At 41.8% G+C, this 24,491-nt stretch overlaps 2 protein-coding genes and 2 long non-coding RNA genes across 11 annotated transcripts; 2 read left to right on the forward strand and 2 right to left on the reverse strand.

Moving 5' to 3' along the window:
* Positions 1 to 2,642: 2,642 nt before the first annotated feature.
* LOC147799164 (uncharacterized) lies at positions 2,643 to 19,755 on the reverse strand. Of its 2 annotated transcripts, none has more exons than XR_015425258.1 (2): positions 19,669 to 19,755; positions 2,643 to 4,002 (listed from the first exon to the last, which is right to left on the reverse strand). It is a non-coding gene; the product is annotated as an uncharacterized LOC147799164 (long non-coding RNA). The 2 variants fall into 2 exon arrangements; XR_015425257.1 differs by having other exon boundaries at positions 2,643 to 4,040; positions 19,669 to 19,736.
* LOC110988692 (adhesion G protein-coupled receptor V1-like) lies at positions 3,321 to 22,904 on the forward strand. Of its 3 annotated transcripts, XM_087136966.1 has the most exons (8): positions 3,321 to 3,458; positions 3,817 to 3,989; positions 4,204 to 4,326; positions 4,931 to 5,035; positions 19,684 to 19,800; positions 20,519 to 20,855; positions 20,975 to 21,053; positions 22,095 to 22,904. In XM_087136966.1, exons 1-6 carry the CDS (start codon positions 3,395 to 3,397, stop codon positions 20,606 to 20,608), a joined length of 672 nt encoding a protein of 223 aa, XP_086993092.1. In that variant the 5' UTR covers positions 3,321 to 3,394; the 3' UTR covers positions 20,609 to 20,855; positions 20,975 to 21,053; positions 22,095 to 22,904. The 3 variants fall into 3 exon arrangements, with proteins under 3 accessions (XP_086993092.1, XP_086993090.1, XP_086993091.1); XM_087136964.1 differs by lacking the exon at positions 3,321 to 3,458 and having other exon boundaries at positions 3,750 to 3,989; XM_087136965.1 differs by lacking the exon at positions 3,321 to 3,458 and having other exon boundaries at positions 3,750 to 3,989; positions 20,978 to 21,053.
* LOC147799165 (uncharacterized) lies at positions 5,912 to 19,725 on the forward strand. 5 transcript variants are annotated; one of them, XM_087136971.1, is made up of 9 exons: positions 5,912 to 6,007; positions 6,740 to 7,134; positions 15,079 to 15,263; positions 15,730 to 15,883; positions 16,093 to 16,174; positions 16,542 to 16,808; positions 17,344 to 17,576; positions 18,852 to 18,956; positions 19,598 to 19,725. In XM_087136971.1, the coding sequence occupies exons 3-6, from the start codon at positions 15,142 to 15,144 to the stop codon at positions 16,577 to 16,579; spliced, it is 396 nt and encodes a 131-aa protein (XP_086993097.1). In that variant the 5' UTR covers positions 5,912 to 6,007; positions 6,740 to 7,134; positions 15,079 to 15,141; the 3' UTR covers positions 16,580 to 16,808; positions 17,344 to 17,576; positions 18,852 to 18,956; positions 19,598 to 19,725. The 5 variants fall into 5 exon arrangements, with proteins under 5 accessions (XP_086993097.1, XP_086993098.1, XP_086993094.1 ...); XM_087136972.1 differs by having other exon boundaries at positions 16,093 to 16,156; XM_087136968.1 differs by lacking the exon at positions 16,093 to 16,174.
* On the reverse strand, positions 21,008 to 23,661 carry LOC147799166 (uncharacterized). Its single transcript, XR_015425256.1, has 3 exons — positions 23,280 to 23,661; positions 22,610 to 22,708; positions 21,008 to 22,313 (listed from the first exon to the last, which is right to left on the reverse strand). It is a non-coding gene; the product is annotated as an uncharacterized LOC147799166 (long non-coding RNA).
* Positions 23,662 to 24,491: the final 830 nt, after the last annotated feature.

A 24,491-nucleotide genomic window follows, 5' to 3' on the forward strand; every position in this document is an offset into this window, starting at 1 on the left:
TCGTTTCCATGGTGTCTAGCAGTGTGCAAGAAGTAGCAATCCCTGAGGATGAGGCAGCATTTTAACTGTTTTGTTAATTTGGGAGGGGCGCCTTTACTGGGAATACGGTCTTGCACTTTCTGTTGTTGGCTAATCTAGCTGCCTTGATAAAAATCATCCTCTCAAGCATTGAACAGAGCCAGGTTGGTGGAATTAAAGTAGGACTATTCAATCGAGCGTCATCTTTTTCATAGCGATGCCAACTTTTCAAAATCGTTCGGGAACCAGAAACACTTTCCTCCAATGGCGCCTGTACGTTGATTGTTTCTTTTTCCTCATTTTAGCAACAGCGCTTTTATTGTTTCCAAGAAATGGTGTCGCGTTCCAAATAGTGAAAAGCTAACCAGTTTTATTTATTTTTTTTCAATTCTCTGGTGACCGGTGTATGTGATTTACTGTGTGCCCCCCCTGCCAGGCACCAGCCCAAGTAGCTCCAGGTACCCTGTCTCTGAGGTGACTATCCAGGGTTGCCGTTTTCCAATACCCAACTTCGTCTTCGTCTCAGGCTTCGTGTAGGAAATTAAATCCCCGATTGTGAGCCTGAAGCGTTTAACTGAAATTGAAGTACTGTAATGTTTGGCTCTTTGTATCTTACTTGATGTTTGGTGGCACCATCAGACTTATTATTGCGCTTACAACCTCAAAGTCAGGAAGTAAAAAAAAAACAGTTGAAGTCTGCGTGGAGCCCAATCCGAGTATTGGAAAACGGCCCAGGGTAGCAATGTCCCCACAGCGTGCTGAGAATGGACGCGAACCTTGAGGCGTCATGACGCGTCGACGAGATCGAGATAGCCGAGAGCGAAGCCGGTTTCAAGCATATCACACTGATGAACATCCAGAGATCAGGTAGGAGCAGGTAGGCCCCTAGATGCTAACCTACCAAAAAAGGCGGACGACTGTATCCGTCTCGTTCTATACTCTCTTCCCGATTTTGCTGCCATATTCAGACATATATATTCAGACATGTCAGAAGTTGTTTTTCATGGCCTAGGCCCTACATACATGTATGTCATTTTCTGACACCCGGTAGTTTTGTAAAATTTGAACAAGGCCTAGGCCTACTGTTGGAAGGAAAGACCCCCCCTTTTTTGTTGACAGGACTGTGGCAGCTACCACACCTAAAGATCTCTCAAAGAAGTCTAGATCTTTTAGAAGAAGTCTAGATCTTTTAGTCCGGAGACCAGGTTAAAGTTGGACATGTGATTTTAATTATTCATAAATTTTTCATTGAAGAGTGCCAATGAATTATCTTACGGGCTTGTCATCACAGAAAGGAGTGCTGATTTCTATTCCTGAAATGTAATTGCCTTAATTTTTTTGAGGTGGCAACCATGAGGAGGTTGGGGTCAGAGTTTGAATAATTGGCAGAAGGGAGCCCTAGCTGGCAGGGTAGTGTGAGCTCCCGCCCCTCAGACACCAGAGAATTCCCTGGCAATTACCCAGGATAGACCCCACGTCACAGCCGGTCTGGACTACCCAGTGGTGGGCATGAAGATCACATTCCGGGTGAGTGTCGTCCCACCATACTGTGACACTTTAGGGTTTTTTGGCTATTTAAGGTTTTGTTAGAGCAAGCAGATGATTTTGAGATTTGTGAGACGGTTTCTGAATCAATCATCCACAACCACATGTCAAACAGTTAAAGTTACTACAGGTTTGTAAGTGTCATCATTTTGAAAATGAATATTGTCTTAATTCTTCAGAAGCAAGTACATGTAGTAAGTTTGAAGTTTTTCTCACTAGCAGACCAGCATTTCAGCCCCCTAAAAAAACTTGTGTCTTATGTCAGTCTAAATCTAAGTTAAGAGTTTTACAACAAATGTGATTCATTAAAAAATTGTCTTTGATTTTTGCCCATCAGTTTATGCACTGTGTAAGTTAAGGGATATTTTCCTCCATACATTAGTGCAAAACTACACAGTAAATTAGGACTTAGGAAGAATGACAACCTTTGCGTAAAGTTGACAAAATTGATGGGTATATACGCCAAAGATTGCTCTAGACTTTGCCCTCATCTCTCGACAGGATGGGGAAGCTGAGAAGAGCTGCCAGGGGGAGGTGTGCAATGATAGACTAGCTGAGCCGGCTGAACTGTTCTTTGTCCACCTGCTAGAGCCCACAGGAGGGGTACGCATTGCCAAAGACTAAAGCGACGGGTGGACTGAAGAAATATGTAGGACCAGTGATCAATATAGTTTTGCATCTTGTTTGATGAGATCAATAGATGGAGTTTTGGAGTAAAATATATTAAAAGTGAAAGAATTTAGTACCAATTGTGTAATTATCAGGCTTTATATCTGGTCTTATGACGTAAGCATATGTAGGCATTGCTTGTAAACGAGACACAGCTTCTCAACGTAACAGAGGAGAGTTGTTTATCTCCTTTTGAGGCCTGGAACAGGCTAGAGGTCATCCAGTCAATGAAATCACCGCTATAAATAGACTCTCTAGGGAAAGCCCTCTCCAACAGTACCAAACTTTACACACACTACAGTCGAACTGCTCGAAAACGCGCTCGGAATATGGACAAAATTTCGTCATGTAAAAGGTAAACACTATAAATTTGAGAAAAGACTGAAACAAAGTCACTCCAGAAATCCTCCTTTTTATCGCCTTTGCTTGATTTTCTTGCGCAAATGGCATAGCTAGAGGAAATCTTTGACACCTAACCTGTCTAAAAACCTAAAAAACTGAAAAGTGATTTTTGCATGATTTTTCACGTACATCCAACTTCAGGCGCTGATTACTCAAAACAAGGTTTTAGGGAATGTTTTTCCTTATGACATGACAGGTCACAAATAACCAGTTGGTGACCCATTATAAAATTACCAGTATGACGTTATTTTGGCACAATTTCTTAAATTTCTTCAGACGTGCCTAATATTAAGAGAATGATTTTCTTGGAAAAACTGAGCGTAATTGAAAATAGAACTTTCAGTCAAGGGACTCAGCTTATAGGGATTTTTCTCTTTTAGATTGTTCAATTGTGCTTTTCAAATAAGCCATATTAGGGGGCTCTCAGCTCAATTTTGTACCCAAATTTGGAGCACCACCTAATTAAATATCATGACACCAGAAATTTTTCACATGATTTTCATTGCAAGTTTGAGCTAGTTTACCATTATTTAACTGATCAAGTTTGAAAATTATTAAAAAAGTTTGGCAAATTTCAAGAAATATTGGCAGAATGTTCCAGTGTGTTTGCTGGAGCCGTCACGCCACATAAACCCTGTTGATGAACTCTGCACAGCCAGGAGTGCATACCAGCTGGTGGAATCCTTCAGCTTGTGTGCCTTCATCCTTGTGACAGACCTGCATTGTGAGACAACGGACCTCCAGACACTGTCCTGCAATCATGCTGTGGTGGATACAGGCCGATGGTCTCGGGGTAGAATCAACGGCCACAACTTCCAGGAAAAGTAACACCGACAGAAGAAATTGAGTGAAATTTTAACGAAACCCCTAACTATTAGTATGAATGGATTATCGACTAACGCCAGTGGTTATCATTGTCTGTTATGTGATATCTGTGTCATTTTTTCAGCTGTCGTTTTGCTTTTTCTATTTATGAGCTGAACTGCAAACTGATTTATGGTTTGGCTTGTGAGAGAATTGCTATGGGCTGGTTCTCTTCTCTCAATAACCAGGTATTGATGTGCTTTGTTAATATGATCTGGCATTCCTAAAAGTTTTACTGACATTCTAGTTGAATGGCCAACATAATTTTGGGAAGAAAAACTCACCTGATTATATTTTGTGCTCATATTTTTCGCTCAGGTTTTATTGGTAGCCATCAAAGGGGCAGAGTAGAATTTCACCAGGGTGTCCAGCCTGGTCACTTACCACATGTAAGGCGACAATGCCCAGGTGACCCCCCTCGGAGCCAGGTATTGATAGTCATCTTCAATGGACCCACAGAGCGCTGGAGAACCAACGACTGCCAAGTCCTGGTAGGTCTCTTGACTGTGGGTTTGATGATGATGCTTTGATGTGAGACAATCCTGCTGATTCAGTAACGTGTGAGGGGAAGGGTCTTTTGATTGGTCAGATGAAATATTTCTGCATTCACTTGATGAGTGAGGTGCTGTGAATGGCTGTCACACTTTAGAGGCATCAGTCAGAGCCTGCCATTGGTCAATTCTCTCTCCTGTCTTTTGTTCACAGATTGATCAGGGTATCTATGTGGAGTGTTCATGCACTCACTTGTCTGACTATGCAGCCCAAGGCGAGACAGATAACATTGTTGGCTACAACGTCTACATCTATGCATTTTGTTTCATCTGCATTGTAAGTAAAAATGCTTGGAGTTTATCAAGCAGGAAAGCTAATTCCTCTTGACCAAAATAATGAGTTGGTTCCTCTCTGTCCATGGTTTGGCAAAAGCAATTCCCTAGTCTTTATTACCGTGTACCAACTTGTGGAAGAAGCTAATCAGTGAGCTATGTGTTTAATACCTTACAATTCAATTTTTTGGATCTAATCAAAATTGTCCATCTTTGTAGATATGGTTATAGAAATATTTTAGGAAGTTTTCATTATTTATCATGAAATTTTTTATGACCATTTAGTTTACTTGGTACACTAAAGAATAACTATTTCTAAAGTGAATTCCCCTTTTTGACAGTTAAGTTTAATGTATCCTTTCCCATGAGATGCTGAACACACTTAACGTGTAGTCACCACGCCGATGTTAAATTTACAAATTCCAAACTTAAAAAACTGTGCAGTAAAACCTTTTATTTTATACGTTTCTAATTGATGTAGTTTTTACTTTCACCTGTTCTAACAAAATCAGTATTTGAAATTTTGTTAGGAGAACAGCAGGAATGAAATTAATCTGCCAAACACAGATTCACCAACATGAATAACTTGTTTCATTCTCTCTGTGCAGTTGGGCCTGTTGTGTGCCATCATTGCTCACATCGTCTGCTCAGTCTTCTCCATGTTCTCGGCCAAGCTTCTCATGCATATGTGCATGGCCGCCATGTCACTCCAGGTAACAACAACATTTATAGATGTGCTTTATGCTTGATGGTGTTATGAAATTTGGAAGAAATAAAATCCATGAACTTGGCCAGGTAAGAGCAACTGCTTCTAATATCAAACCAGATGGAGTATCAGTGATTCCAAGATGGTTCTCTCCAATGGATGCCCACAGGAAAGTAGCAGAGCCTAAATTTTAAGCTTTGGTCTTCCAGGCCCTTCACAGAAACCAGTAAGAAGTTTGGAAGATTTTGTAGGATGTAGGAAGATAGAGCCAAGCGAGTCAGTGTTACCTTGCATGATGCTCCACTGTCCCTTGAAAGTTGAAGTTCAAAGACTGTGCCAGTGCACAGTGGAGGATTCCCTGCACACTGGAGGATTCCCTGCACCATGGAGGATTCCCTGCACAGTGGAGGATTCCCTGCACAGTGGAGGATTCCCTGCACAGTGGAGGATTCCCTGCACAGTGGAGGATTCCCTGCACAGTGGAGGATTCCCTGCACAGTGGAGGATTCCCTGCACAGTGGAGGATTCCCTGCACAGTGGAGGATTCCCTGCACAGTGGAGGATTCCCTGCACAGTGGAGGATTCCCTGCACAGTGGAGGATTCCCTGCACAGTGGAGGATTCCCTGCACAGTGGAGGATTCCCTGCACAGTGGAGGATTCCCTGCACAGTGGAGGATTCTTTGCAGAGTGGAGGATTTTGAAGAATTGAAAGAATTCAGAGAGAGCTAAGATATTTATTGGCATATTGATCTTTCCGACTGTTCTCTCCTCAGATTGAGCAAGATTCCTAGCAAGAGTTCTGAGGGAGCTAGGATTGATATTAATTGGAAAATAACCTGTCCACCTGTTCTCTCCTCCGATCATCTTTGTCATCTCAGCGTATATGTGAGTAGCTCTGTCTCTGCACCCTCCTGTGCTGCCCTAAGGGTGCTGATCCACTTTTTCTTCCTGGCACAGTTCACTTGGATGGTCTTACAAGTAAGGACGGACCCCCTGATGACTCCATTCTCAGTGTTCACGTCCCGCGGGCACTTCCTTTCAAATGGCTTATACCCAGAACACCTTTTAACAGACAGCCCGACAGGTGCAAAAGAAGTGGTAGATATGGCCCTGTTGATTTTAACCCTACTGTCACACAGTACTACCCAAAACTCCATTCCATAGAAGGTTGGATCTGTTAATTGGAGGAGTGGTGTCCGAGAACGCCACACCCCCTTTCCTTCTTGCGTGACCAGTGATTTACATATTGCTTATTTCCCCAAACATGTCTGCCCTGACATGAAGTCCAGATAACATATCAAATTTGAATAACACTCTTGAAGTCATTTGGTCAGAGCCACACCATTTGCAATTCCTGGCTTTGTCTTTGATGGTCCGCTCACTTACCTGCCAAAGTTGCCAGACAAGTTAGGTACGTGGCCCAGTAGTTGAACATTGATCACAACAGGACAAGTTAGAAACACGTCAGCACTTAATTGCCCACATAGCATGGACAGCTTCTGGATTTTTGTCCGTCAGCTGGCGGGTTCGGTCTGATGATTGTGTCTGGCTATTTACAAATTTTTATGTGGAGTTGATCCTAAAGCTAACAGTGGCAAATTACTGGACTGTCATCATTGCCTAGTAAAGCAAAGCATGCGTTGTCCCCAATATTGTTATTTTGCTGTGCTGTCTGTTAAGTTAACTTTCTTCATGTTTTGTTGTCTTCAGGCGTTCTATTTGTGGAAGGTGTTTGTGATCAACGATGAGCACACCGACAGATACTACATTCTGTTTATTGTCATTGGTCGGCTGGTGTGAGTAGCTTCATCCTTTATCCTGTCTCAACCAATCAGCCCACCCACCAGCCACTCATCTTGTGAACCAATCAGCCTACCCACCAGCCACTCATCTTGTGAACCAATCAGCCCACCCACCAGCCAGTCATCTTGTGAACCAATCAGCCTGCCCACCAGTCAGTCATCTTGAGAACCAATTCAGCCCACCCACCAGCCAGTCATCCTGTGAAGCAATCAGCCTACCAACCAGCCAGTCATCTTGTAAACTAATCAGCCTACCAACCAGTCAGTCATCTTGAGAACCAATTCAGCCCACCCACCAGCCAGGTACTTTATTTGCACAATACAAGTAATGTTTTGATAAAAATTATTTGTGAGGTACTAAACCCAATTTATTGTGGTGCGCAAATACTGTACAGGGAATTAATGTACAGAAGATGAGTTCTTATGCTCATTGTAGTAGTTCTATAATTTCACAACTATAGATTGGATTTCCCAAAATAGACGTGCCGTCTATTGCAAATATCAAGGTAGAAAATATTGACTTCTAAAATATACAAAATAGACTCGAAATGCGCTAGACTGGTTCGCAGGCCAGATGAATCTGACTGTTCTTGTTCGATTGAAGGGGCCGGTAAAATTAATGAACGAAAAGGAATCCAGCCATGACCACAGACGTCTCTTAGTACATAAACGACCGTGACCCAAATTAGGCTTCCAGTTACCATGATGACATGTTGCGTCATGAATTAATCATTCAGCCGTGGATGATGGGTGACCTAACAGATTTTATCAAGAGTCGTTGGGGGTCTTCAGTCCTCAGGGAGCCAGACTAGGGAAGCTCAAAATCTATTAAGATTAACAAAACTCAACACAAAGTTCCATGTAGAGGCGCGGCTAACTAGCAAACAGCGATAAGTCAATTGTGTGGGGCACTAGTGAGAGTTTCAGTACAGGACAGTTCAATGCCCTATAAGGAACATGATGGGGTCCACGAAAATAGCCAGTATTTTGGGTCGCCAGTGGACACGGCCCCTTGCTAATTCAGATGTGTGGCAGCCTGTCTCACAGAAGTCTGCATGGAGAGTTTGTTATAGCCAACAATAATTCCATCACCTGACGAATAAGAACAATAACGAGGGGAAAAGCAAATTCAGCTTTCCATTGAGTCATGACACAGATTTCTTGATGCTAGATTACTACACTATAGAGCCATTCCATTGCAGTGGTACTAGTCCAGACATGACAATAACAGTGTAACTGTCACGTATATTTAACGAAAACTTAGGGAATTACATCAGCCGATCAGTCCATGTGAAAAAAAGTTGTTTTCATGAATTTATTTCAAGGTCAAAACTTGACTTTGGAGAAATTCAGTAAAGAAAGATTTTCCTGGGGTAAGGGCGACCAGTCTATATCGTGGCTCTTGCACAAGAACAATGTGCCAACGATAATGTGCCTTCGCCAGTTAAATGCAAATTATACTTGGCAGTCCAGTGGATTGTTCGGTACATGTTCGATGAAGCGGTTTTTGTCATGTCAGCGTTGCACTGGACTGCATAGCGGCGTTTGTTTCCGAAAGAGGCCCGTAAATTGTCCCCTCTGACAACAATTGGCCAGGATGACACCTGGCACCCTATGCAGGTCGTATCCGTCTGCATGCACGTGTGTCCCTCTGATTTAAGATCTAATTATGCTTCTGATTTTTCCTGTTCCTGTTTATACATCTAATTGTCTTTTATGATTATTCTTGTTTATTCTTTATGTACATCGACCCACCCCCGTGGTGCTGATGGTGAGGCTGTTAGCGGATGGTGGGATATGAGCAGTTAAAACTTGAATGATGTCAGGCACATAACGGCCCTTGCCGTGTTTCAGACTCAAATTAGATGCACTGTACTACTCCACGCCTGCCCAGGCTATGCAGGCCTTAAAAATTCATCTGTTTGTCCCACAAGGTCATGTAAACCATTAATGGATATCCTGGAGCTATATTTTCTGTCAAAATGCAATTGGAAATGCTTCAAATGTCCATTGCACTATATCCAACTATATCTAACCGATTTCTTTGAAAGTTTAAGTATTTGGGTTTTTGTTCAAAATACTTATTTTCGATATTGATCAGAATAACTATTGTCAACCAAACACAAAAATTCAAGACACGGAACTGAAGAGTACAACGACAAATGGAAGACGTTTCTGGTTTGGGTTTTGTTTTTTTTTCTCAACTTTTTCAAAGCATTTTTTAAATGATGATCACAAAACCTGCACAACTGAATAAACTATGAATGCACGATACACCCATTGACATACATGTTAAAATAAAAGCATACAGGTATATTTTACCTGACATGCAATAAACGTTTTTTAATTACTTCAAAACGAAGAATATAAAAATACTGGGTACTTTTTAAGTTTTCATGACAATTTTCCCCATAAAATCTGCAATTCAATGAAGTGACGATACTGACTTCAAATAACTTTTAATTTGTCACTTTTTCATTTGGCAAAATGTTTTTATAACTTTATGTTAAGAGAAACTAAGGTTTTGCCTAGGCATTGCTTACATGTTGAGAAAGTGTACTTATAGAAAGTTTCACCTCACATTCGAAATGTAATTAGATTGTCACTCTTGTGTTTTTAAACATTCACAATTTTTGTAAACAGTAAATGTAAGATGATGAAGCAAAATATTTCCCTTTCTGTATATCAAAACCAGAAATGATACAGTATTGTCCAAAGAAGACTAAAATTAACTTTTATTTTCTCTTAACAAAAGTTAACCAAAATTCAATCATTAGTTTAAAACTTTTTGTTGCAACATCTTGAAGTCATTTGTTTGTTTATCAAAATGTCATTTTTTGTTCTTTTAAAACACCTAGCACCAACAGTAAGAACTGCCAATCTCAGTCTTGGCGATCATCCGTTCACCAAAATATTTCTACTTTGAAACTCAATGCGCTATTCATGGAGTATTTGGGGCGAGGCAAGGGCAAACCGCCCCCAGGCATTTTCAATTCTTTGTTTTCCTTCCCAACCAACGTAGCCTCATCTCCGAACCCCATCCCTCCAAATCCTCAAAGAGTACTGCATACCAGAAAAAGTTCGACTGGAATGGCAAGTTAATTGACCTATGCAACCCCAGCCACCATAAGCCGGAGTACGGCCGTTGATGGCCGCATCCGGGGGTTCCGCCTCAGACACCAGTAGGCGAGCTGTATCAGGCTTGGCACACCGCCCCAGAGACCGATGAAATACAGCACCAGACCCATCTGGAAAACATCACTCAGCTGGGTCTGTGGTGCTGCATCGTCCACCAGCTCTGGGGCGATGTACACGTAATAGCGCCGCCATCGCGCTTTCTGTGCTGAGGTGAGGTAGTGTACCCGAGGATGGCTCGCCAGGGTACACAACCCCACATCAATAATACACGCATGCCACAAGCCCCCAACATCACGGACCATAATGTTACCAGTTTTAAGGTCGTTATGAAGGAGACCCCTGTCGTGCATATATCGTAGACTGTCCAGCACATCCAGCACGATGCGGCGCCAGGAAGACGGTGCAAAATGTATACGGTTGGGCCCTTCCAGGGCATCCGCCAGGGTCAGCGATTGGCCAGTAATGGAGTTCCCAATGAACTCCATTACAAGTCCTTGGTGTTAGCCAGCCACTGCCTGGCCAAAAAAGAAAGGGAATGACAGATGCCCTGAAAGAAGGCCCATCGCCCTCGCCTCCCTCAGGACGGGAAGTCGGTCTAGATCTGTTGTTGCCCTAACGTATTTGACGGCCACCTTGTTTCCATGGAATGTTTCTAGATGAACGGTTCCAAAAGCACCACTGCCCAAGATGACCCGGCCACATGTTGGATGCCGCAACTCCCTCAGTTCTATCCTTGGGACCACCGTGTTCATTGGCGGCATGAATATCTCCATAGCTGTTGTTGGCAAGCTTAGTTGGAGAGGTACGGCAGGTGGCAGTGCTGGATGAAATGCCGGCGGCAGCATTACGTTGCTGGATACTGTATTTGAGGCGGCCTAGGTGTCTGATGTGTAGGTGAAGGAGTTGGATGACTTGGTCGGGACGAGTGCAGTTGCACACTAAGAGAGCAAACTAGAACGTCAAATTCCCTTAGTCATCGGCCAAGATCAGCAAATTTTTGTTTAGGTCCACCATCCCTATGGTCAACAGGCCTAGACGTGACTGCCTCCTTAAGAGATTATTTCGAAGCATTGTGTACCGACAGATTGATTTTTCAAGTTATTAAATTCCTTTTTTAATATATTAACTGACTAAGGCAAAGATTTTGAACTTACCCATTTGTTTGCGAAGAAGGCACATTCAGCTGGGATGACCTCACCGCTGGCAAGGGACTTTGCTGGCAAGGTGAGACCGGCGCAATCGATGTGACCGACCCAGCCGGTAAGGCAGCAGAGGTGTTGGGAGAGTTGGCCAACAGTGCACTGTTATAGGGGTCATTGGAATCAAACAAATAATAAAGTCTCTCTGTGACTGTCTGCGTGTGAATTACCGAATAACCATTACTGAATTTGATAATTGGCAGGACGTCCAATTCCTTAATCATCATCCAGGGTCACCTACGATTTGTCAGGTCAACATTATGCATATGCTGAATATGCTTGTCAAAAGGCCTTGACATCACTGGCTTCTTTGCAAGTTACCATTACGAAGCACTGTGTACCGAGAGATTGTTCTTCATAAACATTTTACGTTTTGCGGGATACAAAGATGGCGCATTCAAGTGGGATGTCCTCACCGCTGATTGCCGGCCTGTAGCACTGTAAAGAGACAGTGGTTTTGATACATACCCATTTCCCATGGAAGAGTGCCCGTGGGGCAATGGTGACGTGGGAGGTGACTGTTGGCTAATGGAACCGTGGGGCATCGGTGGGTGAGCTTGGTAGCCCTGTAATGGTGCCGATGAGGTAGAGCGAGGTGATGTGGGGGCAGTTGAAGATCTTGTTAACAAACCCCTGAAAGAATAAAAACACATGTTTATCTGTCGTCTTTGTTTGGATTCTTGAATCATAATTACTGAATATTGATGATTGGAAGTTGATGGCTAGAAACAGTTTTTTAGCATACCCACTTCCAGAGGGAGAGTACCCATGAGGCAGCGATGTAGTGAGAGGTGACTACTGGCCAGTGTGAGAGTGGAGAATCGATGAGTTCGGTACTGGTGCTGACGAAGCGGAGTGATTCGGTAAGGGGGCAAGTAATGAGGTTGGCAACAACCCCCTGCAGGAACAAACCAAAAAGTATTCTCTGCTTTACTTACCGAACTACAATCACTGAGTGATAATGCAGGACATTTGCTAGAAAGCTATCTTCGACATACGCATTTGCTTGGGAACCACATCCTTTGGGCAGTGATGCTGTCGGCAGTCGTGGGCCTGCAGCTTGGCAGGACGGAGGGAGAGACTTCGTGGTTGGCGCTGGAAGCGGTGCATTTGTCTTATGTTGTCCAAGAACTCTAATAAAAGAAACAAAGAATTTATCTAGGACTGTATGTAGCCCAACTTTTTGTGCGTTGACTGCAAATCGGTATTGGAAAGTATGCAGACATCAATTGTAAATAACATATCCTGAACTCTCACTGAAAAGTAGAAGAATCATCATGTGCTGACGTTTGTTTCCTTTTATTTCAATTTTAATGGTGATATATCTGATAAATGTTTCGATGCTCTCTTACCCATTTCCTTGTAATTGGCGAATCCTTCGGCACCTCCAGTGCTGGAAAAGATGAAAAGTAGAGCTACCATGAAACTGAAGATAAAACCTTCAAGTTCTGTTTGAACATACAATTGTACGCTTTAGATAGAGTTCAGATTAAAAGCCCTTTGAAATGATTACTTTATATAACCATTTACCACTTTTATAACTAATTGGACGTGGCTATCAGTAAAGCTAAATTGAGTAAACCGATATCATACAAAACTGACTGTAGTCACTTACTGGACACTTCCTTGAGGGTAGTCCACAATCCACACATGTCTCACCGTGTGAGTAATGATCACTCAGTAGCCCAGCCTGAAGAAAAATCCAAGCAGTTTCAACGGATTATGACAAATTAGGACAACCAAAGCGTTTTTATTTTGAATATAATCTGAAGTTCGTGAACTAAGCTGTAAATAAACGACCGTATTTTGTGTGATACTTCGAGCGGCATTTACTTTTGTATTAGTTATGGCATCTTTGCAAAAAGATGTTATATTTTGAAAACATTGGCAACTGCTCCTGGTATGATTACTGACTCGACAGTTGTCATACCAATCCCCACTTTGATGATGTTATTTCGTAAAGGAATAGAAGTAATTTCAGACTTGCAAATTTGAAATGGATGTACAATATTGAAGAGAGCCTACTTACAGGTAAACCGCAATCCACACACGTCTCCTTTGGTCCGTGGTTTTGTAATATCAAACTGATATCCATGACTCCCTGTAAAGGGGTTGCCGAAAAGCAACAAAAATGATGGACATGTCCCTAATAGGGAGCAAGTAAGCTACATTGGGATACTGTAAGCTAGCAATCCTAGGACGTGAGGTGCCATTCTTTTATGATAAATATCTGCACAACTCCGAAATCGGGGCATTTTGTGTGATCAGAATATTCTGTCCAAGATTTGGGGCATATCTGCTGGCATGTCTTTTTCACAACAATGACCAACTCTGGAAAATTAATGTAACTTATTGGAAACACAGGCACAACTTTAAAATCAGGCAACATGCAAAATAATGGCTATTAAAACGTTTAATCGTACGAATAATTACATCAATGAAATTGGAATTTTCCATTCCACAAAACAAAAATTCTGTAAGAACTGCAGTTGGAAAAACGCACATTTTTTCTTCCTTACCTATGGATTAAAATTTCAGTCTATCCTAAAATATTATTTCCATAAGTTTAAAATATTTATTTGACTGTAAATGAATACCTTCTAGTGTTAAAGAATATGGTCGCTTGGTTGATTAAAGAAATATGGAATAAAAACTTACTGGACTCATTCCAAGGAGATCTCTTATGATACTTTCTGGGTTTTTTGTCCTTTAGTAAATCGCAAAACTAGCGAAAAGTGACTAGCTGATCAGAATTCTCGATAGAAAGCTGCAATAGCTTCAAGAGCGTCTGTTCTCACGTAAACCTGTGAGGGGTCTGATTTGTGTGACTACAACGCCAAACACAAACGCTTCCAGGAGAACGCGCGCGTTTCCTTGGTTGCATGTACACGCTCTAATGTGACGTCACAAAATATGGTGTAAATGTCCTGCCATGCCATTAACGATGTTGGGCTATCTGCGGGGTGCATTCCACCAAATGGTTGTATTTCTGGGCGAGAGCTCATTAATATTTTGTGATCCTACAGGATTTTTACAACAAGACAGACCATAACCAGGAGGGATCATAGAAATATTTCTTTAAATCCTGAATTTGGGACTGATAATTTCCAGATCGGGGTATCTCTTTCACAAAAAGCCCCAAATTGAAGGCTTATTTTGAGGGCGGGCAGCTACATTCAGAAATGAGCGCTTAGTTTAACTGCTATTTTGGGGGTATCTTCCTTGGAAGGCGAATAAAAAAAAATTTTCTCGGCTATCCCTCATGAAATTGAATATAAAGTGGTCTTCAGGCCATAATCTTGAATTTCCAGTGAAAAAATAGAGGCCAAACTCTTCACGAAAGTTAACAGGCGTCGCTACTTGTTCAGATTTTGCATTGTTTTTGATGGGTGCGTATTTGGTGTAGTGCAACCTTCGTGCGCAAAAAGGGGCCATGAACAAGTTTTAAAGATCCTTAAATTCCTGTAAATAACTGTTTTGTTAATTTGGGGGGGGCACCCTTTCTGGGAATACGGTCTTGCACCCTCTGTTGTTGGCTAATCTGCCTTTATAAAAGGCATCCTCTCAAGCATTGAACAGAGCCGAGTTGATGGAATTAAAGTAGGCCTATTCAATCGAGCGTCATCTTTTTCATAGGGACGTGAACTTTTCCATAATCGTTCAGGAACCAGAAGCACTTTCCTCCATGGCACCTGTACGTTGATTGTTTCTTTTTCGTCTTTTTAGCAACAGCACTTTTATTGTTTCAAGAAATGTCGTTACATTCCAAATAGAGAAAACTACACTTTGGAAAGAATTATAGAGAACAAAGCTAGCCAGTTCCATTTTTTAAAAACTTCTCCGAAGTAAGGCCAGAACAATTGTCCAATCGAGTGGTGTATGTGATTTACTGTGTGCACCCCCCCGCAAGGCACCAGCCCAACTAGCTCCAGGTACCCTGTCTCTGAGGTGATCTGATCTGACTAGGGTTGCAATGATCCCCATGTGTGCTGATATCGAGACATCGACAGCCGAGAGCAAAGATCGTATAGCGCTGAGTGAAGCCACATTCAAACATGTCGACACACTGAACATCCGGAGACTTGGTAGGAGCAGGTAGGCTCAAGATGTTAACCCACCATACTGTACATGTATCCGCCCCTCATCATGCAGGCCTCCTATTGCTACATGATTACCATGGAGGATCCCTCCATGTGTATACTCTCTTCCCGATTTCGCTGCCATATTCAGATAATTGTTTTTCATGCTAGGCCTACATATGACATTTTCTGACACTGGTCAGTTTTGTAAAATTTGGACAAGGCCTAGTTTGGAAAGATTCAACTCTGTTTGTTTACTGGACTGTGGCAGCTACCAGACCTAAAGATCTCTCAAAGAAGTCTAGATCTTTTAGTCTGGAAACCAGATTAAAGTTGGACATGTGATTTTAATCATTCATAAAAATTGTTCATTGAAGAGTACCAATAAATTGTCTAAGCCTAAGCGCTTTTCGTCATAGGAAGGAGTGCTGATTTCTATTTACATGATTAACCTGAAATGTAATTGCCCCAATTTTTTTCAGGTGGTACCCATGGGGAGGCCGGGTCAGATGTGGACCATGGGCGGAGGGGAGCCCTGGCAGCTGGGATAGTGTGACACCGGGCTATACCCAGAACAGACCCTGTGCCACAGCCGGTCTGGACTACCGAGAGGTGGACATGGAGATCACATTCTGGGTGAGTCTCGTCACACCACACTGTGACACTTTAGGGTGTTTTGGCTATTTAAGGTTTTGATAGAGCTTACTTTGAAGCCCAGATGGTTTTGCGAAATTTGTGAGTTGGTTTCTGAATCAATCATCCACAACCCCATGTCACACGGTTAAAGTTACTACAGGTTTATAAGTGTCATCATTTTGAAAATGGCTCTTGTCTTAATTCTTCAGAAGCAAGTACATGTAGCAAGTCTGAAGTTTTTCACCCAGGGCCAAAGTGACAGGTGGACTGAAAGTAGGACCAGCGATCAATGTGATTTTGCACCTCGTTTGATGAGATTAATAGATGGAGTTTTGGAGTAAAATGTAAAGTGAAAGAATTTAGTACCAATTGTGTAATGGGGCCCTATATCTTGTATTATGACGTCGTTTAGTGTTATGTTTCTGTCAATGCTATAGTTGAGTCTGTGTATGGGCTTTGCCAGGATTTTCCTCGTAATGAGAGCAAGATTTCTTTCTGGTGTTGCTACAAAGCACTCACCAACAAATTGATGAACTACATTGTATGTATGGTAGACGGGGTACATTTCAAAGTTTTTAGAGGGAATTTGAGATTTTAATCTTGTAACTTCTCTTTAAGTTTTTTGTTCATGTTTTCTTTTTCCTCCATTTTTATTCAGCCAGCATCACCCTCGTGGAAGACGAGCGGATTCTCTGATATCTGGGACAACCACTACAGCGCCCTCGTTGGCCTGAGTGACGACAACATCTACAACATTCTCCTGGGCATGGCAGAACATGGCAGGGCTAGCTAGGGACCAGGTGACCGAGGAGCAGCTGGCCGTTGTCATGGATACCATTCGGATGGTCGTTGCTTGGGGGGCAAAGGAAATTGCCTAGCAACCTGCTCAGTCAGCTGATGAATATCTACTTGGCCAAGACACAAGGTGTGCCGACTAATCTTACATGTAAACTCTTTAGAAGTATTATCAAGGTCCTTGACCACCTCAATCTGCATCATAGTGTTCCCCGTGTCATAAAGTACAATTTTAGCAATTTTAAGTTCACAATAACGAGTTGGTGACCCATTACAAAATTCCCAGTATGATGTTATTTTGGCACAGTTTCTTAAATTCTCGTCTGACGTGCCTAACATTAAGAGAATGATTTTCTTGGAAAAACTTGATGTAAAAGAAAATGGAACTTTCGGTCAAGTTCTTGGAGGTTAACTAGCCGTTGGATTCAGCTTATACGGATTCTTCTTTTTTTGATTGTTCAATTGTGCTTTTTAAGTAAGCCATATAGTTGGGGGCACTCAGCTCAATTTTGTACCCAAATTTGGAGCATCACCTAATTAAACATCATGACACCAGAATTTTTCGAATAATTTTCATTGAAAGTTTTAGGTAGTTTACCATTATTTAACTGATCAAGTTTGAAGATTATCAAAAAAGTTCGGCAAATTTCATGAAATGTTGGCAGAATGTTCCAGTGTGTTTGCTTGAGCCCTCACGCCACATAAACCCTGTTGATGAACTCTGCACAGCCAGGAGTGCATACCAGCTGGTGGAGTCCTTCAGCTTGTGTGCCTTCATCCTTGTGACAGACCTGCTTTGTGAGACAACGGACCTCTAGACACTGTCCTGCAATCATGCCGTGGCAGGTACAGGCCGATGGTCTCGGGGTAGAATCAACGGCCACAACTTCCAGGGAAAGTAAGTACCAACAGAAGAAATTGAGTGAAATTGTAACGAAACATCTAAATATTAGTATGAATGGATTATCGACTAATGCCAGTGGTTATCATTGTCTGCTTGGTGATATCTGTGTCATTTTTTTCAGCTGTTGTTTTGTTTTTTCTATTTATGAGCTGAACTGCAAACTGATTTATGATTTGGCTTGTGAGAGATTTGCTATGGGCTGGTTCTCTGCTCTCAATAACCAGGTATTGATCGGCTTTCTAAAGATAATCATGTATTCTTACAAGTTTACTGATTTTTAAATATGATCGGGTATTTCTAAGTCCTGGTAGGTCTTGACCATGGGTTTGATGATGATGCTTTGATGTGAAACAATCCTGCTGATTCAGTAACGTGTGAGGGGAAGGGTCTTTTGATTGGTCAGATGAAGTATTTCTGCATTCACTTGTTGAGAGAGGTGATGTGAATGGCTGTCACACTTTAGAGGCATCAGTCAGAGCCTGCCATTGGTCAATTCTCTGTCCTGTCCTTTGTTCAAGATTGCTCAGGGTACCTATGTGGAGTGTTCGTGCACTCACTTGTCTGACTATGCAGCCCAAGGCGAGACAGATAACATTGTTGGCTACAATTTCTACATCCATGCAGCTTGTTTCATCTGCATTGCAAGTCAAAAAATGCTTGGAGTTTATCAACTTGGAAAGCTAATTCCTCTTGACCAACAAAATGAGTTGGTTCTCCACCGTCCATGTTTTGGCAAAAACAATTCCCTAGACTTTATCACCATATGCCAACTTGTGCTAGAAGCTAAGCAGTGAGCTATGTTTTTAATACCTCACAATTCAATGTTCCCATGAACGGCAATTTTTTGGATCTTATTAAAAGAGTACCTCTTTCTAAATATGGTTATAGAAATATTTTAGGAAGTTTTCATTGATTTATCATGAAATTGTTATGACCCTTTAGTTTACTTGGTACTCTAAAAAATAACTATTTCTAAAGTGAATTCCCCTTTTTGACAGTTAAGTTTAATGTGTCCTTTTCCATGAGATGCTGAACACACTTGACCTGTGTTCACCATGCCTATGTTATTAATTTACAAATTCCAAACTTCAAAAACAGTCTGCAATAAAACCTTTCATTTTATATGTTTCCAAGTGATGTAGTTATTACTTTTACCTATACAAACAAAATCAGTTTTTGAAATGTTGTGAGGAGAACACCAGTCCTGAAATTAATCAGCCAAACACAGATTCACCAACATGAATAACTTGTTTCATTCTCTCTCTGCAGGTGGGCCTGTTGTGTGCCATCATTGCTCACGTCGTCTGCTCAGTCTTCTCCATGTTCTCGGCCAAGATTCTCATGCATATGTGCATGGCCGCCATGTCACTCCAGGTAACAACAACATTTATAGAAAAGTGTGCTTTATGCTCGATGCTGTTGTAAAATTTGGGAGAGGAAGATAGAGCCAAGCGAGTGTTACCTTACATGATGCTCCACTGTCCCTTGAAAGTTCAAAGTTCCCTGCGCAGTGGAGGATTCCCTGGACAGCGGCGGATTCCCTGCACAGTGGAGGATTCCCTGCACAGTGGAGAATTCCCTGCGCAGTGGAGGATTCCCTGCGCAGTGGAGGATTCCCTGTACAGGGGAGGATTCCCTGCACAGTGAAGGATTCCCTGCACAGTGGAGGATTCCTTGCACAGTGGAGGATTCCCTGCACATTGGAGGATTCCCTGCACAGTGGAGGATTCCCTGCACAGTGGAGGATTCCCTGCACAGTGGAGGATTCCCTGCACAGTGGAGGATTCCCTGCACGCAGGGGAGGATTCCCTGCACAGTGGAGGATTCCCTGCACAGTGGAGGATTCCCTGCACAGTGGAGGATTCCCTGCACAGTGGAGGATTCCCTGCACAGTGGAGGATTCCCTGCACAGTGGAGGATTCCCTGTACAGGGGAGGATTCCCTGAAGAATCAAAAAATTCAGAGAGCTAAGATATTTATTGGCATATTGATCTTTCCAACTGTTCTCTCCTCAGATTAAGTAAGATTCCTAGCAAGAGTTCTGAGGGAGCTCGGATTGATATTAATTGGAAAATAACCTGTCCACCTGTTCTCTCCTCAGATCATCTTTGTCATCTCAGCGTATGTGAGTAGCTCTGTCTCTGCACCCTCCTGTGTTGCCCTAAGGGTGCTGATCCACTTTTCCTTTCTGGCACAGTTCACTTGGAAGGCCTTACAGGTGAGGACGGACCCCCTTACTCCATTCTGTTCACGTCTCGCGGGTACTTCCTTTCAAATGGCTTTATACCCAGAACACCTTTTAGCAAGTGGTAGATGTGGCCCTGTTGATTTTAACTCTACTGTCACACAGTACTACCCAAACTCCATTCCATAGAAGGTTGGATCTATTGGAGGAGTGGTGTCCAAGAAGGCCACACCCCCTTTCCTTCTTGCGTGACCAGTGATTCACATATTGCTTATTTCCCCAAACATGTCTGCCCTGACATGAAGTCCAGATAACATATCAAATCTGAATAACACTCTTGAAGTCATTTGGTCAGAGCCACACCGTTTGCGATTCCTGGCTTTGTCTTTGATGTTCCACTCACTTACCTGCCAAAGTTGCCAGACAAGTTTAGGTGGCCCAGTAGTTGATCATTGATCACAACAAGACAAGTTGGAAACTCATCAGCAGTTAATTGCCCACACAGCTTGGACAGCTCCTGGATTTTTGTCCGTCAGCTGACGAGTTCGGTGTGATGATTGCGTCTGGCTATTTACAAATTTCTATGTAGATTTGATACTAAAAGGTAAAAAGATGTACAGTCGTGTAGAGCGGCAAATTACTGTACTGTCCCCATTGCTAGTAAAGCAAAGCATGCGTTAATTGTCCCCAATACTGTTATTTTGCTGTGCTGTCTGTTAAGTTAACTTTCTTCGTGTTTTTATGTCTTCAGGCGTTCAATTTGTGGAAGGTGTTTGTGATCAATGATGAGCACACCGACAGATACGACATTCTGTTTATTGTCATCGATCGGCTGGTGTGAGTAGCTTCATCCTTTATCCTGTCTCAACCAATCAGCTCACCAACCAGCCAGTCATCTTATTATGAACCAGTCAGCCCACCCACCAGCCAGTCATCTTGTGAACCAGTCAGCCTACCCACCAGCCAGTCATCTTGTGAACCAATCAGCCTACCCACCATCTAGTCATCTTGTGAACCAATCAGCCTACCCACCAGCCAGTCATCTTGTGAACCAATTCAGCCAGGCATCCGTGTTACAATGCATAAAAGTAGGCTTTTCATCCACCAAATTTGTACAAGGTAAAGTTCTCACCTGTGCACTTAAATGTGAAGAATTTGTTTCTAATTTTGGAACTTTTGCATTTGTTTTCATCCCTTTTGTGTACAGCAGAGCAGAAGTGACAGTTTCTTCACATCACAGAAGTACCTGTGCAAGTTTCATTAGCTGTCAGAGGTCACATGACAAGGTAAAATAAACAATGCTGTAACCTTTTGTAGCCTGTTACCGTGACATGCTGTATGGCCAACTCTGTGAATCATCAGTTGACTGTTACATATTTTACTTTGCACTTTAAGATTTGATACAGAAATCTGTTGTCACACCAAAAAAGGCTTGTGGCTGATAATGAGATCTTTTGACAGCTTTTCGTTTGAATTTTCCTTTGAAATTTGCTTCATTTCAAATTCTGGTGGAACACCAAATCAAGTTTTTGCACGAATGAAATATGAAACTTGTTTGAATGCTCAAGGCCACAAAAAGAATTCAGGATTTGTAACTACACGCTGGCATTCCATTATGGAGAGCAAATAATTGAAAATGACTTGCGTTTCATCGAATTATGAGTGATCAACTCCAGATGGCATACACTTGAAAACTTTGAACTGTAAGACATGGAAGAGCTGTCATTTGTAAATCACCCTCAAATAGATTTGAGATGTAACCCCCAACACTGTCCATTGAGTTTGAAATGAAAAGATACTCTTGTCGACAAATTAAAGTGACTTCACAGGTCTTGAAGGTTTTTTTTTTTGTTTTATTTATCCAAGAAGGGCTTTAAGCATAATAAAAAATCAGTACGAAATCTTAAAGAAATTTTATAATCTGCAAGGAATTTTGAGGGGATGAAAAATTGGAGATTATTTGGTGACATCGTGTATTAAGTAAGTAAACGTTTAGTGCAACAGTCACTCAAAATCAAACTGCATCTTATATTGCTTCACAGTGCAAAAATTTCTCCAGCAAACTTCGTGCTTTGGGCATGGGTTGAATTTCAGACTGTACTCTTAAGAGTTTGTACAGGAGTTCCAACTCTTGTGGTTTCCAATTGCGTCACATTAAGACTTTGAAATGACAGAGTTCAGGCTTCTAGAGAATTAGCCAACGCACTTGCCAAATTGTAATTTGAAAATGTCTCCATGAGACTGCAGTTAATTGTAGTAGCTTTCACTTGGAGATGGAATTAAATAACTTAGTGTTCATGGTTGAACATTTCCTCATGTTCTTGTAGTGTTCATGGTTGGACCAAGTCATCGATGTCTGGTTGCTTCAAGACTAAAAGCAAGATAACCACACAGCCTTAGATTCCATAGATGTTAGCTGGTTGACTCCATGATGCAAGATGTCCCAAGGCAGCTCCATAAGTCAGTTGGTCCCTCCTGCAGCTTCAACATCGCAGAAGTTTAGAGAAAGTGCAGAAATGTTGACTAGAACCTTCTTCCGATGTTGGCTAAAAATATTTGGAAAAATCAGAACATATAAATGGATTTCAAATTTGATAGCAATTTATGTTCCGAGATGAGAGTTCCGGGGATGAGTTCCTATTAGCCATCAGAAAGCAAAACCATGTCCAGTAAAGTTCAATTTAGGAGGGAGAAAAACCAGGTTGTTTACTTAGAAAAAAACTGAGACCTCTACTCTGTAGGATTTGTGCACAGGGTGCAATGTGGTGTCCGTATGTGAGACTCCCTTGCATTGGTTTGTTAGCCGTCAAGACTGAAGTTATAACATTCCCTAAAAACTCACATTCAGCAGGGAAATGATGTAACACTCACTGTCCCAACTCCTCCGATGTCGTTATGATTTCAGATGCAACAAGGGGGGGGGTAACCATTTGCTTTGTCCCTTAATAAAAATAAAAACCCAAGTTGTAAGTTAAGTCCAGGGAGAGCAAAATTCACCTTTCTCTATAGCAATAGTTGTTTTCTGAAATCAGAGTCACAAACATTGTTAAGGTAATATTTACAAAATGTAATGTTTTATAATTGTCAAGTTCCATGCTCGAATTTAAGTCAGTTTACAATAAAACAGGGAAAGTAGATTTACTTGTGAAGTCTCTTCTGTTTATTATATTGTCTTTGATAGGCGTTTAATTTTTATATAAACTAAGCCCTCAAAAAATTGATCATTTGTTAAGCTTAACTAGAGAGCTATCAACCATTTTATGGGGATAACCTCTTTGAATCGAAATTAATGGTACCCAAGTAAAGCCCTAGCGCACATTATGTGCAAAGTCAGGATCTAAATTTTACGATCTGCCAAACAAGTACTTGAAACGACTGGGATTTCGACTTTCTGCATGCTAATACAAAGAAATACAGGGGAAAATTGTGCAAAACTGCGCCATTACGTACACATTGATGGTTTCAAGGATCGTATGCTGAAGTGAAATGGCCTCAGTCAGTTTCTTAATTACCTTCTTGTGTAGATTGACTGGCCGCTGGATGTAAACTGGCGACAGAACCATAAGGTTTACAAACGTAGAAGAAATGGCGCATTAACAGTGGGGATTTTTGGTCAACAGCGAGGTCACGGTGGAATTCACGTGACTCGGATGTCCTTAGATCTGAGCGTTTCGATGCTTCTCGGCTAAAGACCCGGCCACAAAATGACAGGACTTATACACGTATATGTAATAAATAAGCGACGGCAAAAAGCATACCACGTGTGGGAAGGGAGCCAATAGGAATGGAACTAGAGGAGGGAGACGAAACCTTCCATAGATTGCACGGGGAATACGAATCCGTGTTAGAGGCAAATACAAGGCGTTTAAACTTTGGGGTCCCGTTGCACGCACGTTAAACAAACCGTACATTGGCTGAGAAAGAGACCAATTCTTTTGTTGGATTCCTTTGTTCAGTCTCTCCTGAACAATAAAATGTTTGGAGACTTACCGAGGATTAGACGCCGCTATCTTTCGTTACGCTTGAGTGAACAACAATGGGGAGAATTGAAGCGGAAAATATCAAAATACTCGCCTTCAAATGCATTTTAGGCAACGAAACGATACATTTTGCAGAGGAAATTGCATAACAAATCTAACTACAGTTTCAAAATTTCAAAATTAGCCGGGATAAAAAAGTTGGCTTTTCAGGACTGGCTGGTTCCACGCTTAAACTTTCTCCAACCTGCCGTTGATGGCGCTTTAACATTTAAAGTCCTCGCGTACAGACTAGTGAGAGCTGAGGGACTTGTGCCGCCCTTTCTCCGCAAGAAAACAATTTTAATTAAAACGATCGAAACTTTCAAAAAAAATTTTTTTTTACTGAAACAAACTGATATCTTTATTGTATTTTTCCCCTTGGGAATTAAGACAGTGAAATATACGGAATTCTCGGGACACTATGCTAGCTAAATAGCCAACGCGTGCATTATTGTGCACACATGGCACATGCACCGTTGACTTTCAATGTTATAGCGCCACCAACGTCGGAGAGGAGAAAGTTTTAACGTGGAACCAGCAATTCCTGAAAAGCCAACTTTTTTTTCCAGGCGAATTTTGAAATTTTGAAACTATGGTTTGGTTTGTTATTCAATTTCCTCTGCAAAAAGTTTCATTTTGTAGTCTGAATTGCTTTTAAAGGCGAGTTTTTCGATATTTTCTGCTTCAATTCTCCCCATTGTTGTT

The sequence above is a fragment of the Acanthaster planci genome, linkage group LG05 (assembly GCF_054643075.1).
Source record: "Acanthaster planci isolate LZ-2023a linkage group LG05, COTS_SCS, whole genome shotgun sequence".
Lineage (NCBI taxonomy): Eukaryota > Metazoa > Echinodermata > Asteroidea > Valvatida > Acanthasteridae > Acanthaster > Acanthaster planci.